General features: G+C 35.9%; 2 protein-coding genes across 2 annotated transcripts in view; one reads left to right on the top strand and one right to left on the bottom strand.

The window, feature by feature from the left end:
• The window catches only part of LOC121739381, a 58,747-nt gene extending 44,799 nt beyond the window's left edge, over window positions 1-13,948 (bottom strand). The window contains exons 1-12 of the mRNA XM_042131821.1: window positions 13,815-13,948; window positions 13,359-13,783; window positions 8,198-8,365; window positions 7,785-7,842; window positions 7,020-7,242; window positions 6,031-6,239; window positions 4,716-4,864; window positions 4,161-4,332; window positions 3,356-3,446; window positions 2,101-2,269; window positions 1,301-1,370; window positions 354-486 (exon numbers count right to left, since the gene is read on the bottom strand). Of these exons, the coding sequence (XP_041987755.1) occupies window positions 354-486; window positions 1,301-1,370; window positions 2,101-2,269; window positions 3,356-3,446; window positions 4,161-4,332; window positions 4,716-4,864; window positions 6,031-6,239; window positions 7,020-7,242; window positions 7,785-7,842; window positions 8,198-8,365; window positions 13,359-13,723 (1,807 nt within the window). The 5' untranslated portion in view covers window positions 13,724-13,783; window positions 13,815-13,948. The remainder of the gene's footprint in view (window positions 1-353; window positions 487-1,300; window positions 1,371-2,100; window positions 2,270-3,355; window positions 3,447-4,160; window positions 4,333-4,715; window positions 4,865-6,030; window positions 6,240-7,019; window positions 7,243-7,784; window positions 7,843-8,197; window positions 8,366-13,358; window positions 13,784-13,814) is intronic.
• Window positions 13,949-14,426: 478 nt separating this feature from the next.
• The window catches only part of LOC121739379 (mitochondrial cardiolipin hydrolase-like), a 167,211-nt gene continuing 159,457 nt past the window's right edge, over window positions 14,427-22,180 (top strand). Inside the window, exons 1-4 of the mRNA XM_042131817.1 lie at window positions 14,427-15,015; window positions 15,446-15,768; window positions 15,874-15,945; window positions 19,408-19,673. Of these exons, the coding sequence (XP_041987751.1) occupies window positions 14,568-15,015; window positions 15,446-15,768; window positions 15,874-15,894 (792 nt within the window). The 5' untranslated portion in view covers window positions 14,427-14,567 and the 3' untranslated portion in view covers window positions 15,895-15,945; window positions 19,408-19,673. The remainder of the gene's footprint in view (window positions 15,016-15,445; window positions 15,769-15,873; window positions 15,946-19,407; window positions 19,674-22,180) is intronic.

Below are 22,180 nucleotides of genomic sequence, written 5' to 3' on the forward strand. Positions count from 1 at the left end.
ATTTTAATAATTAACTAAAATTAATTTTGCAATTGTACTTATAAGTATCAACATTAGTACCTGGATGACCGAGCTTAGCTCGGTATAGCAAACACTCATTGACTTCGTGTTACTTAATAACGCCATCTGCTGGTCGTTAAAACAATTAGTTGCTAACAAAATAGTATTATTATTCGCCAATAGATGTCAGGAAGAGTCATATTTTTCAGTTTATCGATTATCGATAAAACACGAATAAAAAGACATTTTCTGAAAATGATTCCTAGCTAGATCGATTTATCGCCCCCGAAATATATATATATACAAGAATTGCTCGTTTGAAGATATAAGATATTATTTTAATTTTTACTCACCAAACAATATAACATACTTCATCCCATACTTGTGTAGCTGATCGACGAATTGCGGTAGTCCAGCAAATTTCTCTTTATCGTATGTAAAATCGTTGGCCGTACTCATATAATCCAGGTCGTTCCATTGCACGTCCTATAAAGATATTAAATTACTTTGCACCATAAACTTTACAATTTTTATGATTTACGTTTACGCGCGATAGTTTCTTTGTGCCAAATGTACCCATTTAAGAGGATACAACAGGGGCTAGAGAAATGAAAAAAAAGTACGTGTAATATCTATAGCTGTCTCCCTTACCTCAAGCCTATACCGCAGAACGCGATAGAGACAACTGCAGAAAATCCAGAAAATCAACGATTCGTTGTCCCCTGATTCCTTCTCCAAAACTTAACCGATTTAAGTACTTTTTTCATTAAAGATTAAAAAAAGGCTTGAGCTGTGTTCCTATGTTCTGCTTTTTCTGTATAATCTAGCCAAATCTGTTTTCTGGACGTATGAATACAGTGGAAAATCTGGCCATTTTTTTGGGTTTTTGAACGTTCATATCTTATTTAATAATTAAATTATGAAATAAAAGAAAACATAGGGACATTGTATTAGTGGCCGTAGATATTCAGGAAAAAAATTATAACTCTAATAGCCTTATCCAGGGAGGAAACAGGGGACAACGTTTGTATGGAAAAAAGGGCGGTGTGGAATCCTCTTAATATTTACATAATTAAATACATTGTGGCGGTACCCATAATTCGCCTCGCAATCCTGCATCGAGCTATCGAAGTTTCGGAGAACGACACGATTATATAATATACAACGTCTGAAATGACATCAGAGGTGAGAGGGCTTCGGCCTGACCGAGCATGCTATCTCGCTCAATCGGAAGATCTTCCTTTTCGGCAGCCATTCACATCGGTAAAACATTATCTAAAATTCTAAACTCTAAACTCACAAAAGGTATGCCAGCATCTCTGTTCCTCTGCCACACTTCTTTTGTTGCATTGAGGCTGCCATAATTGTATCTGAAACATTAAATCAATTTATGTCTTTGTCTGGCATATTGGAAACCACACATGAGACAAAAAGACAGTGGACAAATATTTTTATTAGTTACCAGATGACGCCCGCAATTCTGTCGCGCTACCGGGTACCACCAGTAACCGTACTTTTTCCCAGGACTCTGATATCTCCAATCTCCATACTAAACTTCAGCAAAACCGGTTAAGCGGTTTAGGAGTGAAGAAGTAACAGACAGACAGACACATTTGACATTTATAATATTAGTATGGAAGTATGGATAAGAACTAAGAAGTAAGAAGGTATATAAACTATAATAGCCCCCATAAGTTGAAGTATCCACTATACATTTTTATTGTTAATACAAATAGTTTATTGACACTACAATGCTGTATAAGTATAACATCTGACGTGGGAGAGCCATGCTTCAGCACGAATGGGCCGGCTCGACCGGAGAAATACCACGGGATCACAGAAAACCGGCGTGAAACAGCGCTTGCGCTATGTTTCGCCGTGTGAGTGAGTTTGCCGGAGGCCCAATCCCCTACCCTCTCCTATTTCCTTCCCTACCCCCCCCCCCTATTACCTCTTAAAAGGCCGGCAACGCACCTGCAGTTCTTCTGATGCTGCGAGTGTCCATGGGCGACGGAAGTTGCTTTCCATCAGGTGAAACGTTTGCTCGCTTGCTCCCTTATTTCATAAAAAAAGTAACACTATAATAAGCTAAATACTCACTTGCACAAATGGAATCCGAGCGACCAATACGGCGGCATGACGGGTCGGCCGATGAGGCTGGTGTATTGGGAGACCACGGCCTGGGGTGAAGGCCCGAGGAATATGTAGTAGTCTAGAACTCCGCCGAGCGTTCGGTACGTGATAGCCGGGGTTGGCTGGAGGACTATGTCTGTTGATAAAGAAAAAAATATTAATAAATGAGCAATCATGACCCAATAAGCCACACATATTCCACCCAGTAAAACGTTCTCGTCGCACATGTTACAAAGCTGACAGACACTGCAACTGAACAAAAATGACAATGTTGGCGTTGCGTTCGTTAACGCATTCAATTATTGAAAGCGCCAAACGAAAGTTGATTAAAAAGAAGATGACGAAAATTGAAGACGAAAGCTCATAGTGTGGACATAGCTATGAAGGGCCTTTCCACATGACGTATTTTTTGCGCACTGACGACGTGCGTTTCTGATGCGCTAATCTTCTGCGCGTTTTGGCACATATAAAGTTTAAGACTTTAGGCTTCCTTCCGTTTGCTGAGCGTTCAACTTGCGTTTGTAGATACAAACGAGCGTAAAAAAACGTCGTGTGGAAGAGCCCTAAAATACTATAAGGGCCGCGCTACACCGGAATGGCAGCGGCGAGGCTAGCACTTTCAGTTTCACATGATTTTAAACTTTAACCGGTGTGGCGCGGCCATTAAACCCTACTGCATTTTGATATACCCAGTGTTACAATAAACACAGATCTAAAGATACCTCTCAAACTATATTTTTTGTGAAATTAAGAAATTTAAAAAAACTACCCTAATAAAATTCAATAGTATGTCTGTCTGTCTGTTACCTCTTCACGCCCAAACCGCTGAACCGATTTTGCTGAAATTTTGTATAGAGATACCTTGAGTTCCAGAAACGAATTTCGGCGCCATGAACACGAATTACGGGCTTCATCTAGTCTCTAATAAGAGAATACAATACTATATTGGATTTGCATACAATCGTCAATGAAATCATCACGATGAGACCGCTACAGCACGGAGCAGGGCCCGTACCACGAAACGGTTTTGAGACTCAAACAATCGTACGAGAATGTTGCGTCCTGCTCTTACAAACGTGAAATGAAGTTGTTAGAGCAGGACGCGGCATTCTCGTCCGATTGTTTGAGTCTCAAAACGGTTTCGTAGTAGGCATACTGACTCATCATGATGAACTATTAACAAGAACACTCTTGATCATGTCAGGTTTGAAAGTGAACCTACCCATGGCATTGGAGTTGAGTAGTAGCATCCCGTGACTGTTGCCGTTCTTCTCTAGCGCCAAGTAGAATGGATGGGAGCCGTATAGCGGCCGCTGAAATGCCAAGGGTTTTGTCAACATTTTTATTGCCTTTGGTAATAGGTAATGTAAATTTAAATACAATATTATGACGATAAGCTATAAAAACATCAGACTTAGTACGCCCACAGTAGAATTGCGTAAAAACACTGACAGACACTAAGCGACAAACTGATACATTTTTGTCAATCTGTCAGTATCTCTATTCTACCAGATAAAGAAACCCTTACCATTGACTGCCATGCTAGGCTCTTTATTTATATATAGCTTAGAAGTTTGATATGACCTGATATGACTTATTATTACTTCTCTATTTCGCTATCATATAGATCAGCAAAATCAAAAATCAAAATCAAAATATTTTTTATTCAGAGTAATTTTTTTACAAAAACATTTCCGAACGTCGATACTAAGGGGCCTACCACCGGTTCGGGAACTAACCCGGCGAGAAGAACCGGCGTAACAAAACTTGCACGGGGCCATCTTTTACTAAAAAGATGGAAATTACAATTTAAAACATTTATAGTGAACCAAGGCTTTAAATGAATATGTCAATGGGCGCTGCTGGTAAAGGAGAACTGTCAATTGACGTTTTTGTATGAAAACAGCGTTAGTTCCTTTTCTCGCCACGTTCATTTAAAGCCTTGTCGAACTGTAACAATATTATGACTTAGAGCTATTTAAATAATCACACCACATTTGGCAAAATGTACGGTCTACGGTACTCACATTATTTTCCGGCGGCTGGTCACTGTTGAACAGCGTGAAGGTATTCCAGTTCATGTCGTTGTGTAATCTGCTCCGCTTTTCCCCGAGGCCGTACACGTGCGGTGTCGGCAGTAGTGACGAATGCTGCAGAAACTTGTCCGATAGTATCCATCCACCGACGGTTGTGTCCACACTGGAAAATACATAGTTGAACATAATTATTATAACCTCCTCCTTTTTTGGAAGTCAATAAAAAAATTAGTACCATCTGTCATAGAAATTGATTTGTAGATGGCGGGGCAAAATTTATTTGGTTGGGTTATAACAGACGCTGTCTGGAATTGACTTAACCCAACCAAATTACGTAGATGCTGCTGTCAGTCTAGGGATCAATGTATCTGATTGTATGAAAAATATAGTTAATGGTACTACATTAACTATATTTTTCATGTTACGTACATTGTCACATACACGTGGAAGTCCAGGGAAGGTTATTACTAGGAGGAAAGTGATACGAAGTTCACTGGGCCACCTAGTGGAGTAATCAACTCGATGTTAATCATCATCATCACTCACATGGTCACGTTGTCGGCAGTCCGCACCACCCTGTACCCTACTCGCGCGCTGTCCGCCACAACCCTGTACTGCATGTGTACTAGTGGCCCCGCTACTGTCGGTATTTCGGGGTACGGGGGCTCGAATCGGCGGTTGTCGGCGTCTGAAATCTGTAATGACATTGAGGTTATGTTACACACAAAATAAATATGAAAATTTATGTACCATCAAGGAAATTGGTCATTTGGTCGGCTTATGTCAATTCAATGTGATCGGTTGGCTGAGTTTGACTTAACGCAACCAAATTATTTAGGTCTGCCATCTGCCTAGGAGTCAACTTTTCCGATAATACAATAGCTATGTCCACACTATGCGCTTTCGTCATCTTCTTTGTATTCAACTTTCGTTTGGCGCTTTCAATAATTGAATGCGTTAACGAACGCAACGCCAACATTGTCATTTTTGTTCAGTTGCAGTGTCTGTCAGCTTTGTAACATGTGCGACGAGAACGTTTTACTGGGTGGAATATGTGCGGCTTATTTGATCATAAGAAATTCCAAAAAAAAAATGCATGGTGGTGAGGGGCCTTGCACGGATTTGCCAATATTATTGCTTGTGTGGTGGTGGTGTTTGCAGGTTCTTGCATGCGAGTGTACGCATAGGCAGTGTGGGAGGAGGGAGGTGCTGTACGCATGCCTATGCGTACACTCACTCATTTACTTAAAGGTGGAAGTTGTTTTCGCGGAATATTGCTAAAAATAATAACAAACTAAATTTAAACTATGGATTTCCGCAAAGTAACGCCTGATTCCATTAACTATCCAATTCCAGAAAAATTAGAACTAAGCGAAAGTTTTGGATACGGTCAGAGCGCATGAGTCGCGGGCATGCCTCACTTGCGCTGTTGAATGCGCTATGACGCATGCCCTTGATGAACAGAAAGAGGCACAGTGTGAACAAAGCTAATGTATGATGCTATTAAAGCTGTACCTACGATTTGGCTGGTTAAAACAAAAAGTTAATTAGCTTGTTAAACAAAAGGATGAGTTAATTTTAATCCCTTACTGTATCTAATTAGCCGACTGGCTAGAGGGTACATTTTTTTTAGCTTCTAACAGACTCATCCGAATGATACTTAGAGCCCGAGCTCGCGTAGGATTATTTGGTTTTAAGATGCTAAATGTGAGCATAGCAAAGTGAAACATCTAACTACAAGTTGCATGTCATCAATTTGGTTTACATTGTATTTGTTTGTCTCTAAAGGTGCTGTTGCAGTGTAAATTTTCCGTTAGGTTTAACCTGTAAGGCACATGAGCTTAAGGTATAGCAGACTAACCTTAATCTGCAGCATATCCTCAGACAGATAGTAGAAATCAACCCTGACGCTATTGAACTGTCCGGGGTACTTTGTATCCCTTAGTCTGGCGTAGTACACAGTCAACCCGTGTTTGTTCTCCGTACTGTTGTCAAAGCGGTACGAGTCATACTGAGGCGGGTAGAAGCACATGGGGGCGCCCGGTGTAGCGGATGCGTTCCAGCAACACCCTGAAAAATAACGGAGAATGTTTTGGTGAACTGCTTTCGGAAGGACTAAAAAAATACATCATAGAGGAAGAAATAAATCATTTTTCCGCAAGAAAGTATGTATATGGTTCCCGTGGGAACAATTTTGCCACGCAAAAAGTTGCAGGCAAGCTAATTTAACTTTAACCTTAACTTTGACAGAAGACGTTGCTGGTCCGACAAGGCTTTATAAGAACGTGGGCGGGGGCGCTGCTGGTAAAGGAGAACTGTCAAAAATGGCGATTTTGTATGATGACAGTGTTAGTTCCTTTTCTCGCCACTTGAATTTAAAGCCTTGTCGAGCTCTTTGGTTATGGTTAAATATGGCGTATTGATGGCGTCCGTTTTTAACTTTAACCAAAGATTTGACATTTTGCATTGTAGTTAAAGTTATAGTTAAAGTTACAGTTATAGTTAAAGTAAGTTGGTGCAACCCACCCTAAGCAGGAATTTTTTAAATTACTAATAAAAATATTAACGCAGCGTATAGTTCAAGGTCCGTTGTATTTGTCAGTCGTGTGACTTTTTCAGCCAAAGACAAGCATACGTTGTATGGTTGTATGCTGTGTTAAAATTCATAAGGGGAATAGAGTAGATAATGGGATTTTCAACAGAAGTATCCCATTGCTAGCTATTTCAATCCAACACTTATCCAACTTTCAATTATACTTGTATTATTATTATACCAGAACTCCATCGATTTCATGGTATTATCGGGGGTGTAACAATTAATTCAATTAAAATAGCAGAATATAAACTCACCTCGCTCAATACATCCATTTTCATTAGCGCCATTTTGTGGGTAACAGTCGAAACGCATGCTGTCGTTGGTTATATGAGCACACAGTTCCTTCACAATCTCTGCCGGTCTCTCTGTGTATATATTTTTCTTTGTATCCTTCTTCCTTGTGATGTCAGTAGCGTTACTCTTGTTCTTAGTGGAGAGGTTGTTGTGGTCATGATAGCGGTATTCAGTTGGTGGAGTCTAGAATATAGAAGATAAACAATTTATTTATTCCTGAAAACTTGCTCGTAATACGAATATCAATACCTACTTAATATTATAAATGCGAAAGTGTGTCTGTCTGTAACCTCTTCACGTCCAAGCCGCTGAACCGTTTTTGTTAGTAGGTATGGAGAAACTTTGAGCCCCGGGAAAGGACATAGGATACTTTTTATCCCGGTAAAATGTACGGTTCCCGCGCGATAAACTAATTTAAGCGCAACAGATTTGTGGGCCTCATCTGGTTTTATGTATAAAAGAAAATTGTGTGATGTGTCGCGTTGTTTGTTGCCAAAATCGGCCGAAACGGCCGGACCGATTGTGCTAAAACTTTGTGCGCTCATTCTCGAAATAAAGTTGTGGCATAATTAAACAGAAAAAAACAGTGTTCTATTCTAAATCAGGCTATCGAAGTTTTTCGAAGATGTGCGTGACATAAACAACGCATCCACAGTCTGAAATGATAACGGTACGTAACAATATTTACACAAGATAACTAATATGAATCTCTCTTTAGTCTTCACCTTATCAACAACTTCCAATTTCTTCACCTCCTCCGGATGTACGCGCTCCCAAAGTTTTCTGAAAAATACAACATTACTTTCACACTGCTATATACTTAAATAAAATATCAAGAAACACTATTGTTTTAGGAAAATTAGTAGCCCATGAAACAACTTGATAAAATTTTATTCCTTCAGCCTTCTATTCTACTTTGGCTTCATACTCCTTACACTTCCATGCATGGTAAAGGTATTTAGAAAACGAGTGACATAGGGGGATAATATTATATAAAAATCAAAACATCAAAATTTTGTATGACCGATGACGGAAAATGATGACAACAACGACGGACGGCCCCTTTCATAATAAAATTTGTTTGAAATTTTGTGACTGGATCCTTTGGGTCATACATCATCATAGGTCATCAACCTACCTATAATGGTCATCACCCCACCCGCCACCCAGCGCACCGGCCGCCGCCCACCAGGCGGCCACGCAGAGCGCACACAGTAGCATTATAGCCAATATACCGGGAAAGGTATACACTATTTTCTCCCATACACCGCTAAACCAGCCACGGCGAGGGGAGAAACGCTCGTACCTGTAAATAAGAATAAAATAGTTTTATCCATACTAATATTGTAAATGCGAAAGTGTGTTTGTCTGTCTGTTAACTCTTCACGCCCAAACCGCTGTTCAAACGATTTTGCTGAAATTTAATATGTATGAAGATACTTACAGTCCCGGGAAAGGAAATAAGTTTTTATCCCGGAAAAATGTATGGTTCCCGCGCGATATACCAATTTTGGCGCAACGGAGTTGCGGGCATCATCTAGTTTCTTAATAAATTTTAAGTAAATACTTTCAGAAAATCCGATTGAATCCTAACATGTTGACCTACCACCATTTCAGGAAAACCTGGAGAAGAACTGGTATTCTATGACGTTTCCTCAGGCCCACTTTTTAGCAGAGAAATACAAAATTGTTCATTTCAAAATTTTGTTTTGTTGTTTGCTACTTTCACAGTAAAATCAATACAGGGGTCTCATACACATCATAAAGCATTATCACTTGGTTTTGTTACACCATGTATAAAAAATAGCCATGAAATGATTCCTAACAATCCTAACTGCTTTAAGTATAGCATTTACTAAAAAGTATTTTGGCCATCTAGCACGATTGTAATTTACACACAAATATCTTTACACAGATAATCAAAATTAATAAACTAGATTTTGTTTAAACTTAAGAAATAATTGAAAACTAATTTTAATTAAGTAATTAAAGCACAAAAGTATCAAATTATTTTCCTTACTTATTCATCCTTCCACCTTCTTGCAACACAACATTAACAATAAATTATTATAATCCTTACTAAGGACCAACAGATAAGTAAGCAATTAGGTATATAAATGATTATTGAGGATGTGAGTGGAAGAACAACTTAACAAACATTTGATAAGTACTCATTTGCCTTATAATTTGAACAAACCTTGTAACTTATCTACTTTATCATTTGGCTCATTAGCAAACTATGGATTTTATGTGTTGGCTACACATAAAATCCATAGTTTGCTCCATAGTTTATAGGCTATATAGATAGATTTATCTGGCTATACATAAAATCCATCGTTTTTTTAATTCAAATCTTTTTCCGGGCCTAAAGCCTCCATTAATTATGCAAAAAAAACTTGAGAGGTGTGAAGGGACACCTGAATGGAACGAAGTTATTTCTTATGTTCAAAAAACCTGTATGACATTTTATACACTCAAAAAAATTATGAAAAACACGCCATTTATTGACGCCCAGAAATACTAACCACGCGTCGCTATTTATTCTCAAAAACGCCATCTAGTTGACGCACAGGAATACTATCAAATGCAGGTACTAATAAAAAAGTGTCGAGGTCAAAATATATCGTTCTGTCTAGCCTCCTTTCGCAACGCCGAACGCGCTTTAAGGAACTTCGTTCCAATAATAATAATCACCTAATTTCACAATTACCCGATGCAGTTGTTTGGCCACAAGCCCGCAACTGCAGTAGTCACCCCGCAAGGGAGAAAATAAATTTAAAAAATAATAATAATAAGAATAATATACATGGACGCTTCTTTCTATTCTGGCCCCATGGTAAGTACCTTAAGGACTTGTGAATGAGTTAAGTAATATATTAAATAAAATAGCCCTTTATTTTATTTATTTATTTAAGTTATATATTATAATGTTGTGAGTCTATATATAATATTATGAAAATTGTTCGGCGTGCATCCGTTGTCTGATTGCCATAACACAAGTTTTTACTTAGCATGGGATTAGACTACGTGATGTACACTACCTAGCTTTTATACTAGTTTATATATTGTATGCTTAATAAATAATTTGATTTGAATATGTGTTACGGGTACCAGACAACATACATTTAAGATTTTTATTATATTATGAGCAATTCTCAAAAAAATTGTAACATTTTTTAGAAAATGTGATAAAATAAAAATGTTTAAATATTACCGATTTTTTTATTTTAAGGTATGGGTAAATGTCTACAAAATTTGGAATAGGGGTTGTTTTCAGATATAAAATGTTAATAAATAGCAAAATCTATTAAAACCAGTATATTATAAGTTTATAATTAAAACAAACCCGAGGTGCAGAAAATTTCCTATTTTGTTACCTTTACTAGATTACGTAAATTCAATGTTGAATTGTGTTGTTAGAAATTTTATTTGATTAAATGGGATAATAAACAAAATTTAATTTGTTTTAAAAATATCTGTCTATTTTTAACAGTAAAATCTTAAAATATGGGCGGTAATATTTCCTTTACGTTACTATTCGGCCACAACTTTTTCTCATCTTTACAATATTGAGTCTATTTTATCTTGTATAATTTTTTTATACAATTATAATGCAAAAACCAAGTATTTATTTTTGTCTTCATCACAAAAACATAATAATATCCTAATAAAATATAAAAAAAAAAAACAAAGAAATGTGCGCCCGCTTTTATGGGACAGTAACCAAAATATAATTCTGCTAACAAAATAGGATTTCTTAAACCTAGTCTACACAGTAGTACAAATAAAAAAATCTGTTATATTTAAGAGTATCATTTCTCTGTTTCTTTACGATCCTTTGGTTAATAAATCAGTATCTGAATAAAAATATTGTTTATCTAATCTTATTACATAATAATCAAAAATATCAATGTTAAAATTATATGCCAAAACAAGATGTGCAAATAATATAATCTTTAAAAGCTTGGCTACGACTAATGTAATTTTCATAATTATTATAATAAAAATCACAAAGTCAACACTCTGCCTTAAAATTTCCTATTTTGTTACCTTCTTTTCCTTATATACATTACCACTCAAAAGTAACAAAAAAGGAAGTAATGAATAAAGTTAAATAAATTTTTCAACTTGTATACGCGTACAACTAAAACTAATACTCGTTTATGATTTGACTTACGAAAACAAAATTGGGATCTTAAAGCGAAATAATAATAATATTAGAGCTTACCTGCGTTTCTTGGGTAACAAAGACTGGAAATTTTCTGGACCACTACACTAATAGACAACCTTCTGTTCGAGTGTGTGGAACGTAAAAGAAATATCAAAACGAAAATACGATGGATATCGAGCTTAACAATTTTGCCATTATACTAAAACATATTTATACCAAAATAGACTCCAAAATTTTAAAAAATATGGTCACAAAAAAGGAATTTCAAAGAGAAACTTTTTCCGCTATACAATAAAAACATTATTTAATAAATAAATTTGTTCTAACACGTCCAAATATTCTTTTTAAATGATTTATGGTCTTGCAGCCCTAAATAAATACATAAGTTGTTTCAAAAATTTCCGCAAGACCTTACAAATACAATCAATTGTTTGGGAAGGTATGAAATTGGGACACTTTTTTCACTTTTCATACAACTAGATTAGACCGATTTTCAAAATATTTTTATAGTTAATAATTTATTAATATAATTCTAATTTGTAAATGTTTTTTACTGAATTTATTTAACTTACTACATATACAATTTAATAGAAACGGGTAATGGTCTATTTTATTTATAGAAAAACATATTTTAAAATGTGGGACAAAGATTTCGATAGAAAGTACACGTTTTTTTGAGAAATGCTCTTGTACATAATATATTTAATACACATCCAAGACCCAGGAACATTGAAAACTTTTTGTTCCGTCGGCGGGATTCGAACCCACACCCTCCGGCTTAAGCTACCAACTTACTCACCAACTGAGCCACAGAGATTGTCAAAAAACAGCATTTTTTAAACTGTTATTTACCTGGTTCTTCCACTCACTTCTTCAATTACCTTGGTGTTATTGAACTCGGCAAATGTACCCCAGTTTTGTGTTAGAAAACAAAGGAACTGCTTTGTCTGCACTTTAGAACACTAATACTCATAGTGTCATATTATATTTAACTTAATATTATATTATGTATGCATACACAAATATGAACACAAAGGTCAAACTAGATAACTTTTCCACGAAGTAATATGCCTTGAAACTAGTTCTGCTATATTTTATGTATCTAAATTGTTAGATTATGTTGATATTCAACTAGCTAAATAATTATTTTATACACATCTAGTATTCAACATTTTATCCTTATGTTTGACGTAATAAGCAAATTACATTTTTTTTTAAATGTAATTATTTTTTCTGCAGAAAACTTACAGCTTTTATTATTAAAGAACAACACTCTGTATTATTGCAACAATTTATACTTTATATTGTTGCAAGTAAGGAATAACTTCTGGAATGTAATTGTATATGGCAAACTTAAGGAAAGTGTTTTATTTTAACTCATCAAGCCCCATAAGCTCACCGATGAGCGAGACACAATAGAATAACATTAGATTTCCAAGAATCCACAATTGAAGGATTATTATATTGTATCATATTTTTAAAAAGAAATGTGTGAGAAACCAATAAGATGCTAAAAATCAAACCTGTCCTGGATTTTGCGCTACAGACAGAATTAAAATATTTTTTGGTTATAAAAAGAGCATTCACTATTCATGGCAAGTTAAAAATAGGTAGTTAATATAAGTTTAAGTAAAATTTTAATAAACTTAGTTAATAGTAATGGTTGCACAAATTTTTTTGTTGTTAAATTTTGAATGCTGTCTTGTTATAAATCATCTAGAGAACATAACTGCATTCATAACTCAATACATATTTTTTGTGGGTTAGTACTTGAATGCTTAACAGCATCCAGTTATCACCAGGAAAAAACTAAACAAGATTAGCATTTAGTTTGGTGATAGATCACCTACTTTGTACAAAAAAATCGGCCTAGTGCGAGTCGGACTCACGTATGAAGGGTTCAGTACCATTATAGAGTGAAAGTATGGCAAAAATAGTGTTAGTACCTATATTTTGTTGTTATAGCAGCACCAAAAATACACAATCTGTGATAATTTCAGAAGTCTAGCTATAGCTGTTCTTGAGATACAGCCTGGAGATAGACAGACAAACGGACAGACATCGAAGTCTCTGTAATAGGGCCTTTGGGTACAGAACCCTAAAAATGTATCTAATTCTAAATACAAACCTGTGTTCTCTTGAAGATTCCCCATTAGGCTTTGGTATCACACCACTGAACAAGGAGCCATGAGATATTTTATCTGTCCGCCCAAATGGAGCGAAAGATAATTTTCTTTTGTATGTAGCATTCTTGGGTCCATTCAAGGAAGTCTCAGTATGAGTTCCCACATTCTTACTGGAGGGCTCTCCCTCCTCTGCATATTTAAAATCCTTGTCGCCCTCGTAGTGAACACGATAATTGATATTATCATTTAATGTGAGCAAATCTGTTTTTGTACTAGGCGACTTGTCACAAAAATCTTCAAACGATACAATTTCGTAATCGTCATCATCTTCTTTGGTCGGTTCAGCTTTATACGGTACTTTAGGCATTTTATTGCCTAATTACCTAATGCGCCAACAAGATCTTTTTATAGACTTTTATTACCTTTCAAATATATATTTGACAGCCGCTGTATAGGGGATATGATTTTATTTATCTTTAGAAATAATGTCTGCAACCATCACTTTTATAGCTTACATGCAATCTTTTTCCTTTTCAAGTGTTTAGTAATGGCAATAAATAAATAAACAAACAAACGAGAAATTCAACAATGCAAATTTGCATTTTTAATTTTTACCATAGACATTTTTTCTTTTTTTTAATTCGTCCCGGTTGGGACAGGCAAAGGGAGCGTTGCCCATACAGCCATAAAGATCACCATAGACAACAATTTGAAGTTAATTTTTTTTCCAGAGCTCAGCAGTCACTAGATGGTCACTAGTGAGATGCAGTCAGTAGTGCCAAATGCCATTGATTTAAGCATAGACTTAATATATATTATAGGTTTATGGATTTAAGTTATTGGGGTTGTGGTCTGACTATAAAAACAGATCAAAAAGTAAAAACCCAAAATCCATAACTGTACAAATTGTTTGAAAATAGTTTTTAATAGTTTATTGAGCAAGAATAATTGTTTTTAACGGGTTAATCATCAATTTATATTTGATCAAATGATTGGTGAAATGGTGACAAAGAGGATATTAAACTACGTAACAGTTGGTGAATTGAAAATATAACATGTGGGTAGTTCAACAAAAAAGCGACCATACACTTGATCTTGTAACAAACGCGTGGACTGAATAAGGTGGAACGAGTAGTTTCATATTATTAATAATTAGTAATTTTTGTGAAACAAGTATTATACATTTAGATAAGTCGTCTTTATTCATCATAATGGATTGGAAATACGCCAAGATTCTTTTGGCTTCGACGGCTGCCGTAGTAGCTTCGGCAGTGGTGAAGAAAATGTGCAAGTACTTTTACAATTTGAAATATGCAGAAGACCAGGACATTCATGATTCATGTAATGATATCATGAATTTAAGAAATCGTGAAATAAACGACGTCATATTATTTTCCGATGAAGCTTCCCACCATCTTAGAGTAATGCCGAACAAGGGTTTGAAAATTTGTGAAAGCAGGGAAATAAATTGTTTCAAATTGATCAAATATATCAAGTCTGCACGAGAAACGTTAGACGTATGTATGTACTTAATAACAAGCAAAGAAATAGTCGAACATATAATTCGTTTGGGACAACGACACGTTGTCGTAAGGATAGTAGTGGACAGTGATATGGCGTTCACACCACCGTCACAAATAAAGAAGTTACAAGAATATAGTAAGTATTCAGTTATTTTTACTTTATGTATTATGTTAAGTTAAGGCCATGAAGAGCCAGCAAGATTTACCGAAGTTATATTATAGGACAATATGCCTTACAAAAGGACATGTAGATGAGCTATGCTATGTGGTCCATTTGCGTCGAAATATTATACTAGCTAAAAGCCGAGCTATGTGAGGCCTCGCGTCGTCACACCTCGACTGACTGATGATAACACTGATGATCTACATATAAATAAAAATTACTATGTATTATATAGCACAAATCAATAGGCGTGCCACGTGATAGTTTTTCCGTAAAGTGTACCACAAAACGTACAGGTTGTGGGATATACTAGGGCTCGCTTCGCTCGCTCTGATTATGTGTAATAATTAAGTAATTTTTTTGTCAAATTAGGGGTTTTTACATAGAGTTATTTAATTTACAGGTTTTATAAGAGTGCAAACGAATAAAAAGCCAATACTGATGCATCACAAGTTTTGTATAATTGACGGCCCAAAGGCTCTAAAACGGAAAGCTATTTTAAAACAATACGCAGAGAAACTAAATATACATGCAAAATACACAAGACTTGACGACAATCATCAAACGAAAATAAAGCAAGTTAAAGGTTTTGTCATGTCGGGATCATTGAATTGGTCAACGCAAGCGATGGCTGCTAACCACGAAAGTGTTATTGTAACCTCTCATCCAACGATAGTGGAGAAATTCGAGAGAGAATTTGAAAGTTTGTGGGTAGAAGATGAGCCAGTAAGTTTGTCATTATAATATATATTCTAATAAGTACTACTTAAATAAAAAATTAGTTAATGTATGTTCATTGAAGAATGCAATTCAAAGAATTAATGTTTTCAGGCATTGCTGGCACCAAAATAATGACGAATGATCCAGTATTACCATGTTTGAGCCATCACCACAAAACGAATGGTAAGTTAAAAATTATTATAAATATCAAATCGTTTTAAACCCTAGTACAATATATCATTCATCTACTGTTTCATTTTGGGAGTTAGACACAAACATAAGTAATCCATTTCAATTATCAAAACTGTTAAATTCTATCCTAATTTCTAATCTAAATTCTAGGTAGAAATAGATAATTTAATGACTATGGCCACTGACCTCTATAATACACTCACTGACCTCTATAACACACTGGACAGGCGATGGCTATCAATAAAATGTTCCTATTTGAAAGTCGCCATATTGGCGCTGATTGCTATGTGAAAGCAGTAGTGAGTGTACTTGGAACTACTATTTTGCAAATGGCGGTTGTAATTTTCTATAATATATTATATACCTATCTCTAATATAGTAATATATAACTAGTTCACGATACGCCCACCACGGCGCTTCAATTCGGCACAAAAAAATAGTTGTCAGTTTGAACGGCATAGCCTGTCCCGTGTATTTAAATAGAGGTCAGTGAATAATGAATACACTGGACAGGCTAATGCCGTGCAAAATGACAGCTATTTTTTGTGCCGATTTGAAGCACCGCGGTGAGCATACTGTGAACTAATTACATAGAAAATTAATGGAAAATTGCAACCACCATTTGCACAATAGTAGTTACAAACTTACAAGTACACTCACTACCGTACTGCTTTCACATAGCAATCAGCGCCAATGTGGCGACTTTAAAATAGGAACATTTTATTGATAGCGATCGCCTGTCCAGTGCATTAAATAGAGGTCAGTGGACTATAATGGCACTGCTACGCACTGACTTGCCTGCAGATAAGAATTAAAAAAACTTTGTGCCTAGAATATTAACAAAGATTAATATCGGTAATGCCCGGGCCGCACCTGCGCAGTGCTTCGTGCTTAAAACGATTTACGATCTGCGCGTATCGTCCAATGGACAATGGTATCGTCATCAATAAACATTGCACGAAGCTTCGTACGATAGACGCATGTGCGACCGCAGCATAAGGAGCCAGAACTTGAAACGGAACCAAGCAAAAAAACTCTCGATTCATTAATTGTCTATAGCCATTTGGCTGTATAAGCCGGCGCCAGACATGGGTTTGAGCAAACTTTGCACAAATAGGAAAATGCCAGCAATAACTTTGCACAAATAGGCAAATGTCAGTGCCACACGTGGCGAATTTGCGTATTTGATCACATGTCTGGCGCCCGCCTATGGGCAACGCTCCCTTTGCCTGTCCCGACCGGGACGAATTAAAAAAAAATATCTATAGCCTTATTTTGATGTTTTGAGTTGACAGCTGCGAGAATTCCATAGACAATTACAATGTGCACTTCAAATTATTTCGATCGATCATATGTTTTCTTTGTATAGTTTTTTCAGCCGCTGATATTCGAATTAGGATTTTCAGTAATCTATTATATTCTAGATTAGTAGTATAATCTTCGTAGTAAATCGTAACGGCAGTGCTAACGGTGTGTAGAAGTCTATTTCAGTAACAAAATTGAAGGTTTCTTTAGATGCATTTATGAATGCACGTGCTTGCACTTTTCAGGCTAGTTCTGAAGTTTCAGTCATTTATAAGACCTTTGTTCGTGTTAGGTCTAAAAGTAACTGTTTTATCTACGGTCCTTATCAATTTAAAAGCCCTATGTAGATATTTATTGGCCGAAAAACGTGTTTTAAACTATGTTCTAAGTTAAGTGCACAACTGCACTTTGGTTATGTTTTTTTCAACTTGGTGTATGGAAAATTGCTTTCGTGTTTCCAAAACGAAGGATAAAGTGATAGTGGTACGTATAATTTATTATTTTTAAGATTATAAAGTGCCATTTATTGAAATATAATCATTGTGGTGATTATAGTATGTCATGCTGAAGGACATTATAAGAATCGTTTCTATTTTGAATTATATTTTTGCTGTAAATTTAAGATTTTGAAGGCAAATTAAGCTTAAAACTTGCATAAACTTCATATAACCTAAATTTATTACAATATAATTTTTTGCCATTAGTTGACAAAAGTTACTGTCTCATTATTCTATCTCCATAAAGAACACCTAAACCTATTTCTGATTTACGTAGAATGGTTAGTATGTTATGGTTAAAATATTGTTTGTACTAACCTTATTCTTGGATTCAACTATACTGTTAATATCTTATAATTAAAACTATAATAATAACTTAAGACAAACAAATAAAAACCATGCAATTTTTTATAAATTAAATGTTGACAAGAAAATCACATGTGCTTCATGTGACGTATTTTCTCAATTTGTAAAAATTCCTTTACATATTAATTATCATGTTCTATTTAGTATTATAGCAAAATCTAATAACACATGGTGGTATTCTTCTGTGGTATGAATATAGTATGAATAAAATAATATATTAACAACTAGATGACTTGGTAAACTTTGTATCACTTTCCTCCTAGTATAAACCTTCCATAGACTTTCACAAACATTTCAAGACTAAAAATAGTCTTAAATTGGTTCAGCCGTTCTCGAGTTTTAGCAAGACTAACAAAATTTAAACTTCATTTGAACATAGTAAAAGGAAACCTTGAGTTATTTCAAATAAGAGTTATGCTTTTAAATAATAGTTATGCTTATGAAATGCATGGTGTTTACTATGAAATCAAGTTAAGTAGTGTGTTAAGCATAAGAGCAACATTTTAGTTATTACTTATTCAGTAGTTAAAGGATTTCTTATGGTAATTTTGTGACCAAATCTGTTTTCAGTTGAGCTTAGTGTCATTTCCATCATCTGTTAAAATTAATTGTTGATTCAATAATAATATCATAATACCACTGTAACAGTCTTTGCCAGTGTAATCATGCCTAGTGTGTTTAGACACTAATTCATAATTAGTGTCTAAACACACTAGGCATGATTACACTTGCAATGTGCTACACATACAATATGACATGACGAAATTTTGGCATGGTGTGTCATCAGCAATTTAAAATAAATTGCAGGCATAATCATGCTGAACTTAGGCCGCGTTTTGGCCTAGTGTGTTTAAACACTAACTTTGAGACACTCTGTTTGTCAGTTTCATAAAAACATGAATACTACAGCAATATAATATTATGTTAATAATCAGTAGAGATAAGAAAATATGGGCTATCTTTTTTCCATCCTTTAGCGGAGGCCACATGAGGATTATTCCTCTCTGTCTGCACTCTGCGCTGACTCATATGGCCTGTAATAAAAAAATATTATACATACGGACATTGCATACATGTTAGTCTTTTTAAGTAGGTAAAATTTATAATTGATATACAAACTTTCATCATTGTATCAAGCACCAAAAAAGTGCTCAGCTCTTACGATGCGGGAAAATCCCCTGATTCCGAATATGTATATCTCACAATCGCTCAGAGAAATCTAGAAAAAAAAACTAAAAATTGAATACATTATTGTTTAAATCTCAGACTTTTCTGTTTGTTTCAGAATATTGCAGCAATGATGCAACACCAAGTGTGCCAGTGTGATATCAGTGCGACAATTGTTCATTTAGTGCCAAAATATATCCAACATGGAAACGATGGCTCAAAAACGTGATGTATATAATATATATGTGTGTAAAAGTGTATGCAAGAATTTGTGATTTTGAAAAGTGCGCTTTTGGATGCAGTGTTCCTCAATAGATAGCGTTGTTGAAACCATTGCTGGCGAGGTGACGAGCGAGTTTCGCTACTGGCCACTAGGTGGCGCTGGTAAGTGATAGAACAAAATTTTAAACCCGCTTAGCGCCATCTAACGTTGAGTAGGAAAAGTATTATTGTTCCGTCATTTCGCTAGATGGCGCGACGTGTATAATTTTTAGATTGTGAATGTTTAATATAATCATTATAATATATATTTTATTGTTTTACCGTAATTTCATAATATTATTCAATACCGTTAGAATAACATGCATTCTGACACAGCATATTTTAAATAATTAAAACAATAACTACGTGAGAATGAATAAAATTACATCCATAATAATTTCGTTATTTTGATAATAATTAGTTATATTATATTATCTAGGGACTAGGTCCTAGGATACTCCTGTATACCTGGGCTAGATATTAGAATACCGACCTATATTGAATTGAGTATTTTTATACTTTTTAATAGTTTAAAATAGCACTTTTGCTATTACTTGGTACTACTAATATATATTCTGTGCTATTACCGGTAGGTACTCAATTCCTGCGAGCTGCGAGCTGCCTTCCTCTCGAGTCTCGTACTAATTTTTGCGACGGGTTCTCAGTTATACTACCTCAGTGATCCTATAGGATTAGGCACATCGTAACATGCTACGTCCACGCGCCGAAACAACTATGTAGGATTGTATGTAAACAAGCTCATTATCGTATCATGTCAGGTGCCCCGATACCGGGAATCGCGGGATATTGTTAAAAAATATATATAAAAAGCCGTCCATTTAAATATTATGTAATGTCATATTTTATATTCATGCGCCTCCGTAGGAAGTTGTAAAAGTGCTCTAGACCGCAAGAGAGTGAAGCGTGATGTTTATCCGAGTCCGAATAGGAGGTTATTATTTTCTCTAAAAAATATGTATTGAAGAAGCCGTGTGTGTGGCTTACGGTTAGTTAGTTATCCTGTTTTATTTATTTTACCGATACACCGTGACAACAATTATGAACTAAAATATTACTTTACACAAGTTAGGAATCATTTGAACTTAAAGGCAGTAAATATTATTTCATTACTTTTTAAAGTTGTTTTGGCGGAGGTTTAATGCTGTTTGGTATAGGGATAAGGAGAGACATAGAATCGCGGGAAAGGACATAGGATACTTTTTATCCCAGAAAAATATACGGTTCCGAAGCGATTTAAAACGAATTTAGGCGCAACGGAGTTGCGGGAATCAGCTAGTCGTAACTAAAACTTTCGCATATAATATGCGATTAAATTTATGATGACGATAACAGACAGTAAATTAATAATAGTACCTAATTGAGAACAGTCGCGGGCCGCGGCCACCTTAAAAATATCTTGACGGCTATGTAAGGAGGCATTCACCTACTCCTACGAACTAACAATATCATTATTAGATCAGTGTTTAAATCTGTGGTTTAAATTAACACCTTCATCGTGGGTATCGCGGACACATTAGATTATCAATTGTTAGGCTGCGTTTCCACCAGAGATGTGTTGCGAGGAATGTGTTTTTGAGAACCAATAGAATCGCTTCATTGACGTGAGCTTGCCATGACATCGCTCAGCGCGGCGATGCTATTGGATGCCGCTTGGGGATTGATGGGTTTACATTTACTATAGGTATCTACTGTCGTTGCTGGTTATGGAAGAACGATGTTAAAAATGTATTGCAAAAGCTATCTATAGTATGGTCACAGAGAGCAAACAAATCGTAGCTCCTAAGTCCTACCGCGTACTTATCTGTGGGAACGGGATAGCGAAATATTCGCGAATTACAGTGAAGTTATGGGTCAACGCACTCAATCATCATGATCACTAATAATATTCCGTTTCAATAAGTCACCCCGAAATAAACGATTGTTTATTATTGTATGAACTCAGAACTCTCCATCACCCAGTGAGTCAGTGTTATTTACAAACAAAAAGGGTTACCAGATGCCACTATAGTTCTGGATTATCTTGTATCGGTACTATTATTTTCATGATCCGTTTAAACCGCTTTTGCGCAAAAATTTGAAATCTTTAGGGTGCTGTTTTAATTAAAAGATCGTACTTAGGAGTTAGGTACCGAACTCGTGTGAGGCGTATGAACTGAGAGCGAAAATATAATAAATTTTAGACGTGGGTGAGCCATGCTTCAGCACGAATGAGCCGGCTCGACCGGAGAAATACCACGTTCTCACAGAAAACCGGCGTGAAAGAGTGCTTGCGCTGTGTTTCGCCGAGTGAGTAAGTTTACCGGAGGCCTAATCCCCTACCCTATTCCCTTCCCTACCCTCCCAGGGATTCCCTTCCTTCCCATCCCTACCCTCCCTTATTACCCTATTCCCTCTTAAAAGGCCGGCAACGCACCTGCATCTCTTCTGATGCTGCGAGTGTCCACGGGCGACGGAAGTTGCTTTCCATCAGGTGACCCGTTTGCTCGTTTGCCCCCGGGGTTATTTCAGAAAAAGAAAAAAAAAAACGAAACTCGGCACTCAGCTGTCAAAGTGATACCACAGAATACATATAGTACAAGTGGTGTTACTTGAAGTTGAGAGAGAATTGT

Source organism: Aricia agestis, chromosome Z, assembly GCF_905147365.1.
Source record: "Aricia agestis chromosome Z, ilAriAges1.1, whole genome shotgun sequence".
In the NCBI taxonomy this organism is placed as follows: Eukaryota; Metazoa; Arthropoda; class Insecta; order Lepidoptera; family Lycaenidae; genus Aricia; species Aricia agestis.